This window comes from Aspergillus luchuensis, chromosome 4 (assembly GCF_016861625.1).
Source record: "Aspergillus luchuensis IFO 4308 DNA, chromosome 4, nearly complete sequence".
In the NCBI taxonomy this organism is placed as follows: Eukaryota; Fungi; Ascomycota; class Eurotiomycetes; order Eurotiales; family Aspergillaceae; genus Aspergillus; species Aspergillus luchuensis.
The window spans coordinates 1,878,760-1,891,979 of NC_054852.1; the positions used below are offsets into that span (position 1 = coordinate 1,878,760).

Here is a 13,220-nt window from a genome sequence, read left to right on the forward strand (position 1 = left end):
GCATAGAGCGTTGGTGAAAATTATAATATCTCATGCTGACCAAGATTGAGACTGATGTTAGCTAAAGACTTACTGACCATGTGTAAGCAAGTATATCGATATAGAGTGATTACATGTTATCTCTATACTACTCGACTTTCAAGTCAGAGCATTAATACTGAGAGGGAAAAGTATATATGGTGTGGTGTGAAACTACCAAAATATCTTCAAACGGAACAAACTCTTATTCATCTATCATAACATTCTGAGCGAGCTGTTATACTGCATCCATCATTCAAGGAGGAGAAATATAGATAAGAGAGTCGCAGGTGTCCTCGAAGAAAGTTTGTAGCCGGAAGCCTGAAGACACCGGCAGCACAAACCATCTTTGTTAGGGCCTGCGAAGGCCACGATCCTACCTCTTCCCAGCCCTTCGCATTGAGTGGCGAGATGAAGATCTGTGGTACTGTCTGCAATGAAGTGATGTATAGGTCCGCAGAACTACACTCTCCCATAAGGTCCCAGAGTATCAGTAACAAGATATTAGCTTTCGTCAGCGTCAGGTACTGCAGTAAGGGATTAATGATGAGGCGGTTGTTTCGAAGAATAAGTAATCAGAAAGAGAAGAAAAACAAAAAGACATTCCCCACATTTTTCCAGCGTCGGCCATGGTTGGGAAAAGTGAAGTCCGCCTGGTTGTGATTACTTCGGGAAGCTTATTATCGAAATACAAGGGCATACTAATTAGCAACAGTCAATTATTTATGCAAAGATTGTCGCTAGTTGATAAACTAACGTAACCGGCAAGCGAGTCGGCCAGGCAAGCCAGTCGGCCACCTGTGTATCCCATACTAATCTAACATTCATCTAACTCTAATATCTCACCCACCGTAAGTTCAATTATAATAGAATATTAACTGAAGCTATATATATACTTTAAGAAACCAAATATCAAGAATATATAATATAATAGGATTCATGTTATATATAATACAAGTTTAAAATAAATTACCAAAAAAATACAGCGTAATACATTTTACTTGATCAAATATTGATATTTATCTTATGATATCTGTATACTAATCTTAGATATATTCTAGTATGCCAATTTCATTAGATAAATTTGAATCTATAAAGTTTGGCTGTAGTATTACAGCTCAAAAATCGCTGGATTAGTATGGGATATACAGGTGGCCGACTGGCTTGCCTGGCCGACTCGCTTGCCGGTTACGTTATACATGTTTATGTAACGAGATCCCTGCCTATTCCGTCTATCGTTATCGGACGGAGAGACCTACTAAACCAGTACAAGTAAGTTCCGGCTTGCTTACTCCGTTACAACCTTAGTAAACAGGTGTATGTAACATCCCGCCCGAGCAGCGTGTTCCGAATACTCAATGTTAATTCGTCCATAGGGATTCGTCATCTAGAAAACTGCAAACGTTACCTTGCAGCGCCGACATACTGCTGCTACCTACTACCCGCCTAAATATCCTGACGTACCCTGAATCACGCAAGCTCGAAAACATCGCGTTCGGCTTCCATTTTTGAGCCCCAAAAAGCCGATCTGTGCTTGTTACCGCTCAAGCCGACTGGAGGGCTCAACTGTCGTTCTCAATCGCCATACAAGCATTGGCTTTAAATGGTAAAGTGGCATTGCATTTACATACTTGGAGCCAGCTAACGGGACCGATCAATTATCTAGGTTTTCGAGATTGAGAAGTTAGGACATGACCACAACGACTGTGACCGGCACTGGGAGACGCTCTTCTGTACGACTGCCAGACCTTCAAGTACCGGCGACTTCAACGACCTCGCAACAAATGACCAGTCCAATAGACAAGTTTCCGCCATTCATTGATGAAGTACCCGAGACTACGACCGAACCAAGAGAATCGCATTCCAATTCGATTAGATATGCGGCGACAGATCGCTGGGAGCCACGGAAGCAAGCACAGTTTTCACGGGATAACAGGCATCCTACATTGAATTCGAAAAGAAAATCAAGGAAAAGTATCAGCGAGGCGATTAGCACAATTAGAACACGCAATGGCAGTGTCAGCGCCAATGCACAAGAGTTGGCCGAGGCCCTTAAAGCTCCGGTATCATACAAGCTGATAGTAAGTTTATTGGACTTGCATGGATTGCTTCCTACCCTGTTGCTTACCCGGCTTAGGTTCTCTGCCTTATATGGTACATGACCTCCGCCCTGACGAATACCTCATCGAAGTCCATCTTAAATGCCCTTCCGAAACCAATAACACTTACTATCGTACAATTCGCCTTTGTAGCATTCTGGTGCTTGGTCTTGACCTATTTATCAAATGTGCTACCCTGGCTGAAAGATAGCATACCGGCCCTCAGGAACGGGATCCGTCCCCCGTCCCGTGATGTTGTTCTGACAGCTTTGCCTTTGGCAATATTCCAGTTAGCCGGCCATATACTTAGCTCTATGGCTACCTCTCAGATCCCCGTCTCACTCGTCCACACAATCAAGGGACTCTCACCTTTGTTCACAGTTTTGGCGTATCGGGTCTTCTTCCGAATTCGATATGCCAAAGCAACATATCTATCTCTTGTCCCATTGACTTTAGGAGTGATGCTCGCTTGCTCTACAGGCTTTTCGACAAACTTCTTCGGCATACTATGTGCGTTAGTAGCTGCATTGATCTTCGTCTCGCAGAACATATTCTCGAAGAAGCTGTTCAATGAAGCGTCTCGTGCAGAGTCAGAGGCAGAACCGTCCAGCCGGCGAAAACTGGATAAGTTGAACTTGCTTTACTATTGCTCTGGATTAGCCTTCATTCTTACACTACCTATCTGGTTCATAAGTGAAGGATATCCTTTGATCTCCGATATCATACAGGATGGCGCTGTCTCATTGTCGGGAAATACAGGCTCGCTGGATCATGGCGCTCTCTTCCTCGAATTCGTATTCAACGGGGTGTCGCACTTCGCACAGAATATACTGGCGTTCGTCCTCTTATCTATGATATCACCGGTTTCTTACTCCGTCGCATCTTTGGTGAAAAGAGTCTTCGTGATTGTCGTTGCAATCATTTGGTTTGGAAGCTCGACGACATCCATTCAAGGCTTTGGAATCGCTCTTACCTTTATTGGCCTTTACCTCTACGATCGCACTAGCCACGATGACCTAGCGGACCAGAGAGCAAATGCTGACCATTTTCGCACAAGGGAAACTATTCTTCCCCTGAATGTCCAGACCGCAGGCAAAACATGGGACTCAAATGGCTATGGCCCGTCGGCAAACAAGGTCTCTCACTATCACTCACCAGATGGCCCTGCCTCACATACTACAAGTACACCTAAGAAGGATGATGATGACCAGGGCCGTATCCGTCCCAGAGGAGGCAGTAGCTCCCGGGTGTGGCTACCTCCTGGCACAAAGCAAGAGACCACTTGGAAGCCGAATGATTCCTAGTTTTCCTCTGTCTTGGTTGTCATTTTCAGTCTCTGTTCTATAATATCCGTTGTCTGGTGATGTTTTGAGATTCGCATGTAGCATATTACGATGGTCTTTAGTAGCCTAGTATTGATATTGTAACCAACGTATTCTTTGAGAACTCTAAAGCTGTACATGCCTAGGGACATATTTTTTTCATTTCATTTCCAGCTTGCATATATTGGCCTCATGGTAGGAAGGTCGGGCTATAATGCTGGATAACTGGTATACATGCACGTCGATACCCGGGGAAAGTGTGAAACTACTCATACATGATAATAATGAATTGATCGAATGGCAATTACTATTGCAACACTCAGCTTATGAGTTCGGGCTTCTTACTGTATGCCATTCACGGTAGAACTTTAGTTTCAAGCTGTACTTGTCGGCTCCACACCACGTGTTTTACCGGGAACAAGAGATTAGAAGCTTGCGAAGAACGGACCCGAAAAGTACCGATACATCATCCACTACGCAGCAGAACAGGTTGACATGAATATTGTGCATTTGTTAATTTTCAATTCCCTTGTCTAGATACGGCAAAAGATGTAGCGACTGTCAGTAAAGAACTATACCCTCATCAGGTGTTCCTTGAAGAAAAACCCTAAGGAGCTCCAGCTCAGTGCATCTTCTTCTTGGGTCATGTTGCAGAGGAAGAAGGGAAATGAAGAACCCTGCCACCTACAATAAATCATGCCCGTGAATGAGTTATGGAGAGAAAGAGAAAAGAGGAAGGAAATAGCGTCCGAAGGGCTTATTAAGAAAGAAAAGGGAGTAGTGCGGACTAAATAATCCTCCGAATAGCCGAACCAATCCGCAGGCGGCAATTTGCGAGTGACGCCCCGGCTCATGGCTGGCAGAATCCGAACCAAGCCAAAAGTGCACCTCCCATCAAGAATCTCCCAGCACTGTAGACTTCCACCGGCGCCTTCAGATAACGTCCATTGCGCTCGCTGCTCAAGTCTACTCTATCCTCTCACATTTGTTTCTATTCACAGTATGCGGCCGCAGTTATCTCGTGCGGCCGCCCGGCTCGTCCGGGTTCCCAAGGTCAACTACCCCAGGACATTCGCGACGACAATCCCTCGCTCCGCTGAGGTTGAACTCACAATTGGTAAGCTACATGCTTCTTGCTGAACTTACGTAGCTTTGCTGACCTCTCTCTCTATCTAGATGGGAAGAAAGTTTCAGTCGAAGGTGAATTCGTGTCTCAATCCATGGCTTCTCAGCATCTTGCTTACATGGCTTAAAGCTGGCTCCGCTCTCATTCAGGCTTGCGAGAAGGCAGGCGCCACGGTTCCCAGGTATATTGACCCAAACCATTACTACTGTAGAGGATAGCTAACAACAATTGACAGATACTGCTATCATGAGTATGGTCCAAATTGCCGAATATCATTGTTTTGAGTACTAATTGAACCACAGGAAGCTTTTGATTGCAGGAAACTGTATGTCTATGTTTGTCACCGGGTTATTGGAGAGGTCACTGATTGTTTTTCTTTATAGGCCGTATGTGTCTAGTCGAGGTCGAACGGGCGCCTAAACCTGTGGCATCATGTGCTTGGCCTGTGCAGCCGGGCATGAATGTTAAGACGAATTCACCACTTGTACACAAAGCTAGGGAGGGTGTTATGGAATTTCTTTTGGCCAACCACCCTCTTGATTGCCCGGTTTGTGATCAGGGAGGCGAGTGTGATCTGCAAGACCAATCAATGAGATACGGCGCCGACCGTGGGCGTTTCCATGAAGTTGGTGGCAAGCGCGCGGTTGAGGACAAGAACATTGGGCCCCTTGTCAAGACGTCTATGAACAGATGCATTCACTGCACTCGGTGTGTTCGGTTTATGAACGATGTTGCCGGTGCCCCCGAACTGGGAACCACTGGCAGAGGAAACGACATGCAAATCGGTACTTATTTGGAGAAGAACCTTGATTCGGAACTTTCAGGCAACGTCATTGATCTTTGTCCTGTTGGTGCTCTCACCTCGAAGCCCTATGCTTTCCGTGCTCGTCCTTGGGAGTTGAAACATACTGAATCCATTGACGTGCATGATGCTTTGGGCTCGAACATCCGGATCGATAGCCGAGGCATGGAAGTCATGCGTGTTATCCCCAGACTCAACGACGACATTAACGAGGAATGGATCAACGACAAATCTCGGTTCGCGTGTGACGGTCTGAAGACTCAGCGACTTACAACACCCTTGATTCGTCGTGAGGGCAAGTTCGTTCCGGCTACTTGGGAGCAGGCCCTGAGCGAGATCTCCTCCGCCCAGCAAAACTTGCAGCTGAAAGAGAACGAGTTCAAGGCTATTGCAGGACATCTTGTGGATGCCGAGTCGCTTGTTGCCATGAAAGACTTGGCTAACAAGCTTGGATCCGATAACCTCGCTCTGGACCAGCCGGGTGGCAGCTCGCCTGTTGCCCACGGTGTTGACGTTCGTTCGAACTACCTCTTCAACTCCAAGGTCTACGGAATCGAAGAGGCTGATGCTATCCTTCTCGTTGCTACCAACCCTCGTCATGAGGCCTCTGTCCTCAACGCACGTATCCGTAAGCAATACCTGCGCTCTGACTTGGAGATTGGTCTTGTCGGAGAATCATTCGATAGTACTTTCGAATTCGAGCATCTTGGATCCGATGTCAACGCTCTTAAGGCTGCCCTTTCGGGACAGTTTGGAGAGAAGCTCGCCTCTGCTAAACGTCCAATGATCATCGTTGGCAGTGCTGCGGCTGAACATCAAGACGCGAAGGCGATTTTCGAAACAGTCGGCAGCTTTGTTGAGAAGCATGGCAACAACTTCAACACCCCTGAATGGCAAGGCTACAACGTCCTCCAGCGTGCGGCATCTCGTGCTGCAGCCTACGAGGTTGGCTTTACCACACCGTCTCCCGAAATCTCCCAGACCAAGCCTAAGATGGTTTGGCTGCTGGGTGCTGATGAGGTCACTACGAGTGAAATTCCAAGCGATGCGTTCGTTGTCTACCAAGGACACCATGGTGACCGAGGTGCCCAACTTGCTGATGTTGTCTTGCCTGGCGCAGCCTACACTGAGAAGTCTGGCACCTACATCAACACTGAGGGCCGTGTTCAAGTTACCCGGGCAGCGACTTCGTTGCCTGGTGCGGCTCGTGACGACTGGAAGATTATTCGCGCTACCAGCGAGTTCCTCAACGTTCCACTGCCTTACGATGATATCGAAGCTCTCCGCGATCGCATGGAAGAGATCAGCCCTGTGATGCGTCGATATGACGTCGTTGAGTCCACCTCCGTGGGCTCCCTTAGCAAGGTTCAGTTGGTTGATCAGAACAAGGGCACACAGCCAACTGGAGCGCCTTTCAAGCGTGTTATTGAAGACTTCTACTTCACTGACTCCATCTCTCGAAGGTATGTAGAAGTAATACCCTTGAACATTTTCTGTGAGGAAGCATCTCTGACCATGTTATAGCTCACCTACGATGGCCCGCTGCTCAGCAGCCAAGGCTACGGGTAATCCCGAAACTAACTTCATGGCTGCTGGAGAGATGTCGCCCCAGGCTTTGTATGGCTAAGATTACCACTTGTAGTTCTGATCTCCCGGTTTATCCTTATTATAGGTCTAGGCGTTGTCGTTGTAACACCTAAACATCATTTTTTTTCCTTTGTTCATTCCTCCCAGTAATGCGTACTGCTATTGATTTCTCCCTCACAGTGAAGTTTCCTGAGATAGGAGAGGATGCGTCACTAGTGGTGATATTGTATATAAGTTCAAAATAAGCTTGAGAGGCTTGACGAGGTCCATTTCATGGAAACATTGGTTAGATCAAGTCACAGAAACTACAGAATGTGGATTGTTAATGGAATGGATACATATTGATTGATGCACTGATATTCCCTCTGCTATGCCTTCATAGCTCATCATCGTCTGTCTCGCCTGCGGTTTCTTCGGCATTGTCTTGTTGATGCTGTAGATCTTGTATTGTGTCTTTCCTTGATCCTGACCCTCTGGTGAATGGAAGTTCCCTGCGGGGTGGCGGTGACTGTTTTTGCATCCTAGATGGATGATAGGCTTCTTCCGTTTTATTTTGTTCACTTACCCCCTGGTCGATGCCGGACGCTGTGGGTGAATCTTCATCAGTAGTATCATCTACATCCTCCAATGGCTGGGGAGTAGAATTCGGTTCATCGTCCGTATCTGAGATCCTTCCTGGGCTGGTTTGAGGCTTGGTCTGATCCAAGCTCTCCGAGCCATTATCGCTTTCAGCATCGTCATCGCTCGTTTCCACAATAGGACGTTTCGCATGCTTCTTGCTCCCGACACGGGCCCCGACTTTTGATGAGGCGGCCTGATGTTTACCAGCTACATTTTAATAATCCCAGGATCAGCTATTGTTGACTCGACTCGAACATGTGACTTTACCATCGTCCACATCAATTTTCGCTGAAGCCAACAAGCGTTGTTGATTGCGAATTTTGAGCTTTTTCTGATTTAGAACTTGCGTAAAGTTCGTCATAAGCTGTTCCTCATGGCGGCGTTTTGCAGATATGAAGTCTTCAATTTGCTTATTGAGCTGCTCGATAGTGCTGTCGGCTTCGTGATAGTGCCGTTGCAATTTTAATAACTGCTGCTCAAGCATATCAGCTCTGGCAACGGCGATAGCAGACCAGTCAAATAGCTGGATAGCTTGCTCATCATCCTGCTTTAGCGCTATAGAACCGAGTCTTTGCTGTGGATCATCAGCACCACATCTGATACTTTTCGGTGGTTGGAATTACAGTTATAGTTTGGACCCTCCGGCGAATAGTGAGGACCAGTTGATTGCCCTGCCTACCCTGCCCCTTGATGCTAGCTGATAATTCAATACCAGATAGCAGATCTGAATTGTCTGTATTGATCTCTAGCTGACCCAAGGCACGCAGTAGGATAAGAACCCAGTCCTCATCGGTTCCCTGGTAACCCTTTGAACGGTGAGTCTTCGCACGAGCCTGTCGCACTATTCTGACTTAGTATATCACAATATTTTAAGAAAGAACAGACAAAAGGAACAGTAATATGGACACCCCATACCGACCCCATTATACGGAAATTCTCCTTCCGTTGCAGTGAGATTCAAGTCGAGTGCAGCCGTATTGGTGCGCGCGACGTGGAGCAGCACATAACTGTCGGGCTCATCAGACCTGGGGACACGTAGAACCCGAGGAGGTGACGTGTGTTCAGACGTAGACATATTGCTGTGACTTTGACTACCAGGACTTGATGCAGTATGAAAAGTATTGCATCCTATTTTATATGAAGACGAAATTGGGATCTGTCTAGGCTGCCTAGGAGAGGAAGGAGTGTTGCCTGGACAAGCTGTAACTATAGACTTTGGTAGCCGCAAGCACCCATGTATGGAACTTGTATTTTATTGTGTAACTTCAGCAAAGTGGTAAAACTACCATTCAATATTGCGACGACAGATGACTTGATCCTGAGCTAGACCTGGTACCTGCAGTGGTGTGAAGCAGTACCAAGTAGTGCTCGGTGAAACTGCGGTACTGGAACTCCGTTCAATAGCTGCGATCGGCCGACTGTGTGGATCATCAGTGTGAGTATCCCAGCAACAGACAGTCAACTAGCAAGAGTCTAGCTATGACCTATGCAGTGCTAATAAAGGGACTAGCGAATGCTGGGTGGGTATAGCACCTTATTACCCATTTACGCGGCCAACCAAGGCGACGTAGCATTACCCAATAGAAGGGGAAGAAAACGGTGAAACCCAAGCCGTATTTGATCCAAGATGAATGAATGTATGTAGTAGTTAGTAGTTCTCGTCGACATTGCCGTCGGTCTCAGCCAAGCCCCTCCGCCCTTTTTTTCTTGCCGTACTTTCGTTCCCATGGCCTCAGCTTCATCATTGTTGTCATACAAACGAGGCTTGATAGCTGGCTCCGTGATTATTCGTCGATGATCACCATTTGGTGCCGTCGCGCTCTGGTTTCGGCGTTACATCCATCCCAGGCTTTTCCCTTGTCCGTATTTCCCAGGTTGCGTTCCTCACTTCTGTTCCCTTCCCTTCTGACACCACGCGCCAACTCTCGAGCGAATATCGGAGCACACATTCTGGCCTCACCTTGATCATTCTGTTTGGTTTCTGTTGATTTTGAGACTTACATGCGACCCTACCTGCTTGGCCTCAGTATAGGGCAACCTGCCACTCACATAGATAGCGGCTTTAGTCGAGTTTCCCCTTTTTGGAACACCGTCAGGCTTCCCCCTCACGCCTTCTAACGCTATCGCTCTTGTTTAATTGCCAATGCACGATCATACGTCGCCTATCCGATCCGAGTAATTGACGCATATTCAATCTGACCTGTCTCACCAAGCACGGAATGACTTTGCTTTCCCTTGGCAGCCGAATCTCAGCGCTCGTGTGCTTTCCATCTGCTACTTAGAGCCCCGAGGATCTTTGATCTCCTATATGAGCATACATCAGTTTAGTGCGAGAACATGGCTCCCTTCACTCTCGAGGTCCGCCACAGTGAGGAAGAAACGATCGAGTGTTGGGACGATGACGATGATCTACAATGCTACGAGGATATCCAGCTACGAGCCGCATCAACAGCTACATCTGTGACGACTTCGTCAGTGCGCCGGTCGGGCCACCGAGATTCGATTTCATCGCGTCGCTCGGGACGTTCCGATATTGATTCCAACGCAGGAGGGGACGAGGATTGGCAGGTTCAGCTGTTGGACAATGACGAAATCATCACCGAAGAAGCTATCGCTTCTGCCAAAAACGCCGGGATCCCTTTGCCTATGAACGTCCCTCGATCGGCCCTCATTGGAGGCACCATCAAGCGCCTCGGACACAGAAAGCAGAAGAAGGATATAGTCGACGACTGGTCAGATGACGTCGAACTTCCAGGTCCCGACGGCACCCTTGAGTTAAAGCGTTCGCTAAATATGTGTTTTCCTGAGTCTCTTCGGCAAATCAATTCCGCTGCCCCAAGTCCGACCAAAACCTCCGCCCCGTGTTTTTGGGATAGCGAGGCCTCGACACGCCTTCAGTCAGCTCTTGCTATCACCTCTATTTCACCGCAAGAGGGCGGGCTCGTTGACACTCAAGACGTTCCTACGATTAGGGTTGCCAAGCCTCGTTCACCAGACAGAGCAACGCGTATCGACAGTCCGACTCCTGAGAGAGGCCAGGATTCCACCGACAATCTCGAAGATGATTTCGAGTTACCGGCGGATGACATCTTGCTCCGGCTCTCCCCTAGAAAGACAGCCGTGGAAACCGCCGGTCCTACTCCTGATGATATCGACGTAGATTGGTCAGAAGGCAGTATTGGAGTCCGGTTCGGGGGTACCGCAAGGGATCAGCCATCAATTCCAAGCTCTTCGGTTTCCGTTGTCAGCCCAAGTTCATCCAGCTGTCTCACGGTTGAGAGTGAAGATGAAGGTCTTGATGGCCTCGTCATCCCAGAAGGCCCGCTTGATTTTGAAGCGTCCTTAAGGAAGCGGAAAGAATCGCCCAGTGATGACGTACGGTTGGAACGGCGTCCAGTTAATCAGACGCCAGTCCTTACTGACGACTTCTTCTCGGGCCTTGAAGTCAACAATGGAGAAGTATTCAATCCTCGCAGGCTGTCGATAAACCCCAACGTCAAGTGCAAAACGGAAATTCCCAAAAGTCCTGCGCGGCACTCAACAACTACAATCACGTTCACGAACACGGCGGTTTCCCCAAAGACTCGAATTCCTCGCCTTTCAGGACACGACCGTCCTCATTCAACCCATCTCGAGACTGTGTCGGAGAGCGGTGCTCCTCTGTCGAGATTTCGGTCATCACAACGCCGGGCTGGGGGTCATTCGTCACAGTCTTCCGTCTCCAGCCTTCCTGGGTCTTCCACATCTCAAACACCGTCAACCCCTAGTCGACGGCTCATGGGCGCTGGTCTATCGAATGATAGCTTTGCTAGTGAACGTATAGCCTCGGGTAGGCAACTACTGAGGACCAAGCGCTCAATGCCAACATTACGAAATCCACATCAGACTATCTCAAATATTCAAAGTCTGCCTACACTACAAGATGGTTCGGACGTGCCTAAATACTACGCCACCCGACCGAAAACTCCTGTTGACCGGATAGGAAGTGATACGAAGACTTTCGCTCGTAAACCTCAGGCACCATTTCTTCCTGCCGGTGCCTCAGATAAGCAGTCGCATCATGCCAGTGTCAAAAGTTCTCGATACAATCGTCGGTCCAGTTCAGATAGTCCCAATGATGCATCAAATCCCCAAGGACATGGAACCCGACTGCCGCGATCTACCCGCCATGAAACTATGGGTAAGACTCTCAATGAGTCTAGTCCAGAGACATTGGTCGCTGCAAGCAAAAGAACACTTACGCGACCTACTCGAAGGCGTAATTTTGGTGATGGTTCTGAATTGGCACTATTTGACGATCTGCCCACATCTTCTTCAGCAGAGAGAAAATTCGTGAAGCATCCTTCGGGGCGAGGTGTTCCGAGGACACTTAGAAGTAAATTAAACCACGGCCAGTCTAATATAGCAAAGGCAGATGCCACAATCGAACAAGCCACACCAAGCGCCACAATCAGGCTAAACAGTGTCACACCAAGATTCGCACGGGACACGAACGCTTCGAGGAACGCAAGAGAACAGCGCATTGCATCGTTAACGAACACGCCAAAGAACCGCGACAATCACCAGCTTGCTCCTCTTGGGATGAATTGGAAGCCTGCGAATGTGTCGCGGGTGCCTTCGAACTCAGCAACTATCCGGAGCAGGAAAAGCAAAGCTGCGCCAGTGCCTGTCTCCAAACCACAACTAATCAAACCCATGGGTACGGGTGTGCAAGAGCCCAAATGTAAGTTCAGCTCCAGTACATGATGGGAAAAGTGCTGACATCCTTAGCTCTTAATGGCATGCGTTATAATCCTAGTTCCTTTTGCTGGGAAGGAAATGAAAACATAGTCCAGGATTTTGACACTATGTCCCCCAAGTCACCAAAGCCGACCCCTGCTCTAATCACGAATATAGGCGCGATGAAGAATGTGCAGGTCGTCGGCGGAATGGTGTTTGATCCACAACGTATGTGCTGGCTCAAATTGGCGCCATTACAGCCGGGGAAGGATGGGCTGGTTGCTATTCAAGACGAAGACGATGTCTTTGCAGGTCTAGACGACCTAAAAGAGCCGTCCAATACCGCGGGGGGACGAATTTCGGGCGCCTATGATGAATTCGGTCTCGCGGCCAGTATTGATGACCGCAGCTACGAAGATTCATCGGACGAATGGCCCATAACGGAAGAGTTTGACGTGGGCCCGGAGTTTATCAGGCGGCAGCGTGCGGAAGAAGAGAAGTGGAGGCGCAAGGTCGATAAATGGACCACTCATGATCGTGGGAGGTTCGGGGACGGTTGGAGATGGGCTATTCGGGATCTGGTGAGATTCAATAATAGCACGCTCAGCACACAGCACCTTGACCGCACATGACTCGGTCGCAAGTGGCGTTTCCAAGAACAGGGGGGGCAGGGCACTATGAAGTGGTGAAAGGCCGCTGCTGTTGCATTGAAGCAGCTCCTATTGGCCTATGCAACCCAACCCTGCTGCCAGCTTTCGATGATGGCAAATGGTGATGAAATGGGAAGACTCATGATTATTCTACGAGACTATGACTTAAAGAGGTGCGATTTGCTTTGCTTCTTATGAACCGGTTGTTATATGTAACTTATTACCACGCCATTGATGGACAGATGACTTTTTCAGGGATGTATAATAACTGATCAT

General features: G+C 48.2%; 4 protein-coding genes across 4 annotated transcripts; 3 read left to right on the plus strand and 1 right to left on the minus strand.

Annotated features, from left to right (window-relative positions):
* Nucleotides 1–1,709: 1,709 nt before the first annotated feature.
* SLY41 (putative ER to Golgi transport protein (Sly41)) lies at nucleotides 1,710–3,421 on the plus strand (the record flags this gene model as incomplete). Its single annotated transcript, XM_041689034.1, has 2 exons — nucleotides 1,710–2,099; nucleotides 2,156–3,421. 2 exons carry the CDS (start codon nucleotides 1,710–1,712, stop codon nucleotides 3,419–3,421), a joined length of 1,656 nt encoding a protein of 551 aa, XP_041542759.1.
* A 1,020-nt stretch (nucleotides 3,422–4,441) lies between these two features.
* Nucleotides 4,442–6,994, plus strand: NUO78 (putative NADH-ubiquinone oxidoreductase, subunit G; the record flags this gene model as incomplete). The annotated part of the gene is made up of 7 exons (XM_041689036.1): nucleotides 4,442–4,556; nucleotides 4,616–4,639; nucleotides 4,695–4,746; nucleotides 4,801–4,815; nucleotides 4,868–4,890; nucleotides 4,949–6,830; nucleotides 6,892–6,994. 7 exons carry the CDS (start codon nucleotides 4,442–4,444, stop codon nucleotides 6,992–6,994), a joined length of 2,214 nt encoding a protein of 737 aa, XP_041542760.1.
* Nucleotides 6,995–7,330: 336 nt separating this feature from the next.
* Nucleotides 7,331–8,650, minus strand: AKAW2_40681A (uncharacterized protein; the record flags this gene model as incomplete). The annotated part of the gene is made up of 4 exons (XM_041689037.1): nucleotides 7,331–7,782; nucleotides 7,843–8,149; nucleotides 8,199–8,416; nucleotides 8,491–8,650. 4 exons carry the CDS (start codon nucleotides 8,648–8,650, stop codon nucleotides 7,331–7,333), a joined length of 1,137 nt encoding a protein of 378 aa, XP_041542761.1.
* A 1,262-nt stretch (nucleotides 8,651–9,912) lies between these two features.
* AKAW2_40682S (putative cytokinesis regulator (Byr4)) lies at nucleotides 9,913–12,926 on the plus strand (the record flags this gene model as incomplete). The annotated part of the gene is made up of 2 exons (XM_041689038.1): nucleotides 9,913–12,298; nucleotides 12,346–12,926. The coding sequence occupies 2 exons, from the start codon at nucleotides 9,913–9,915 to the stop codon at nucleotides 12,924–12,926; spliced, it is 2,967 nt and encodes a 988-aa protein (XP_041542762.1).
* Nucleotides 12,927–13,220: the final 294 nt, after the last annotated feature.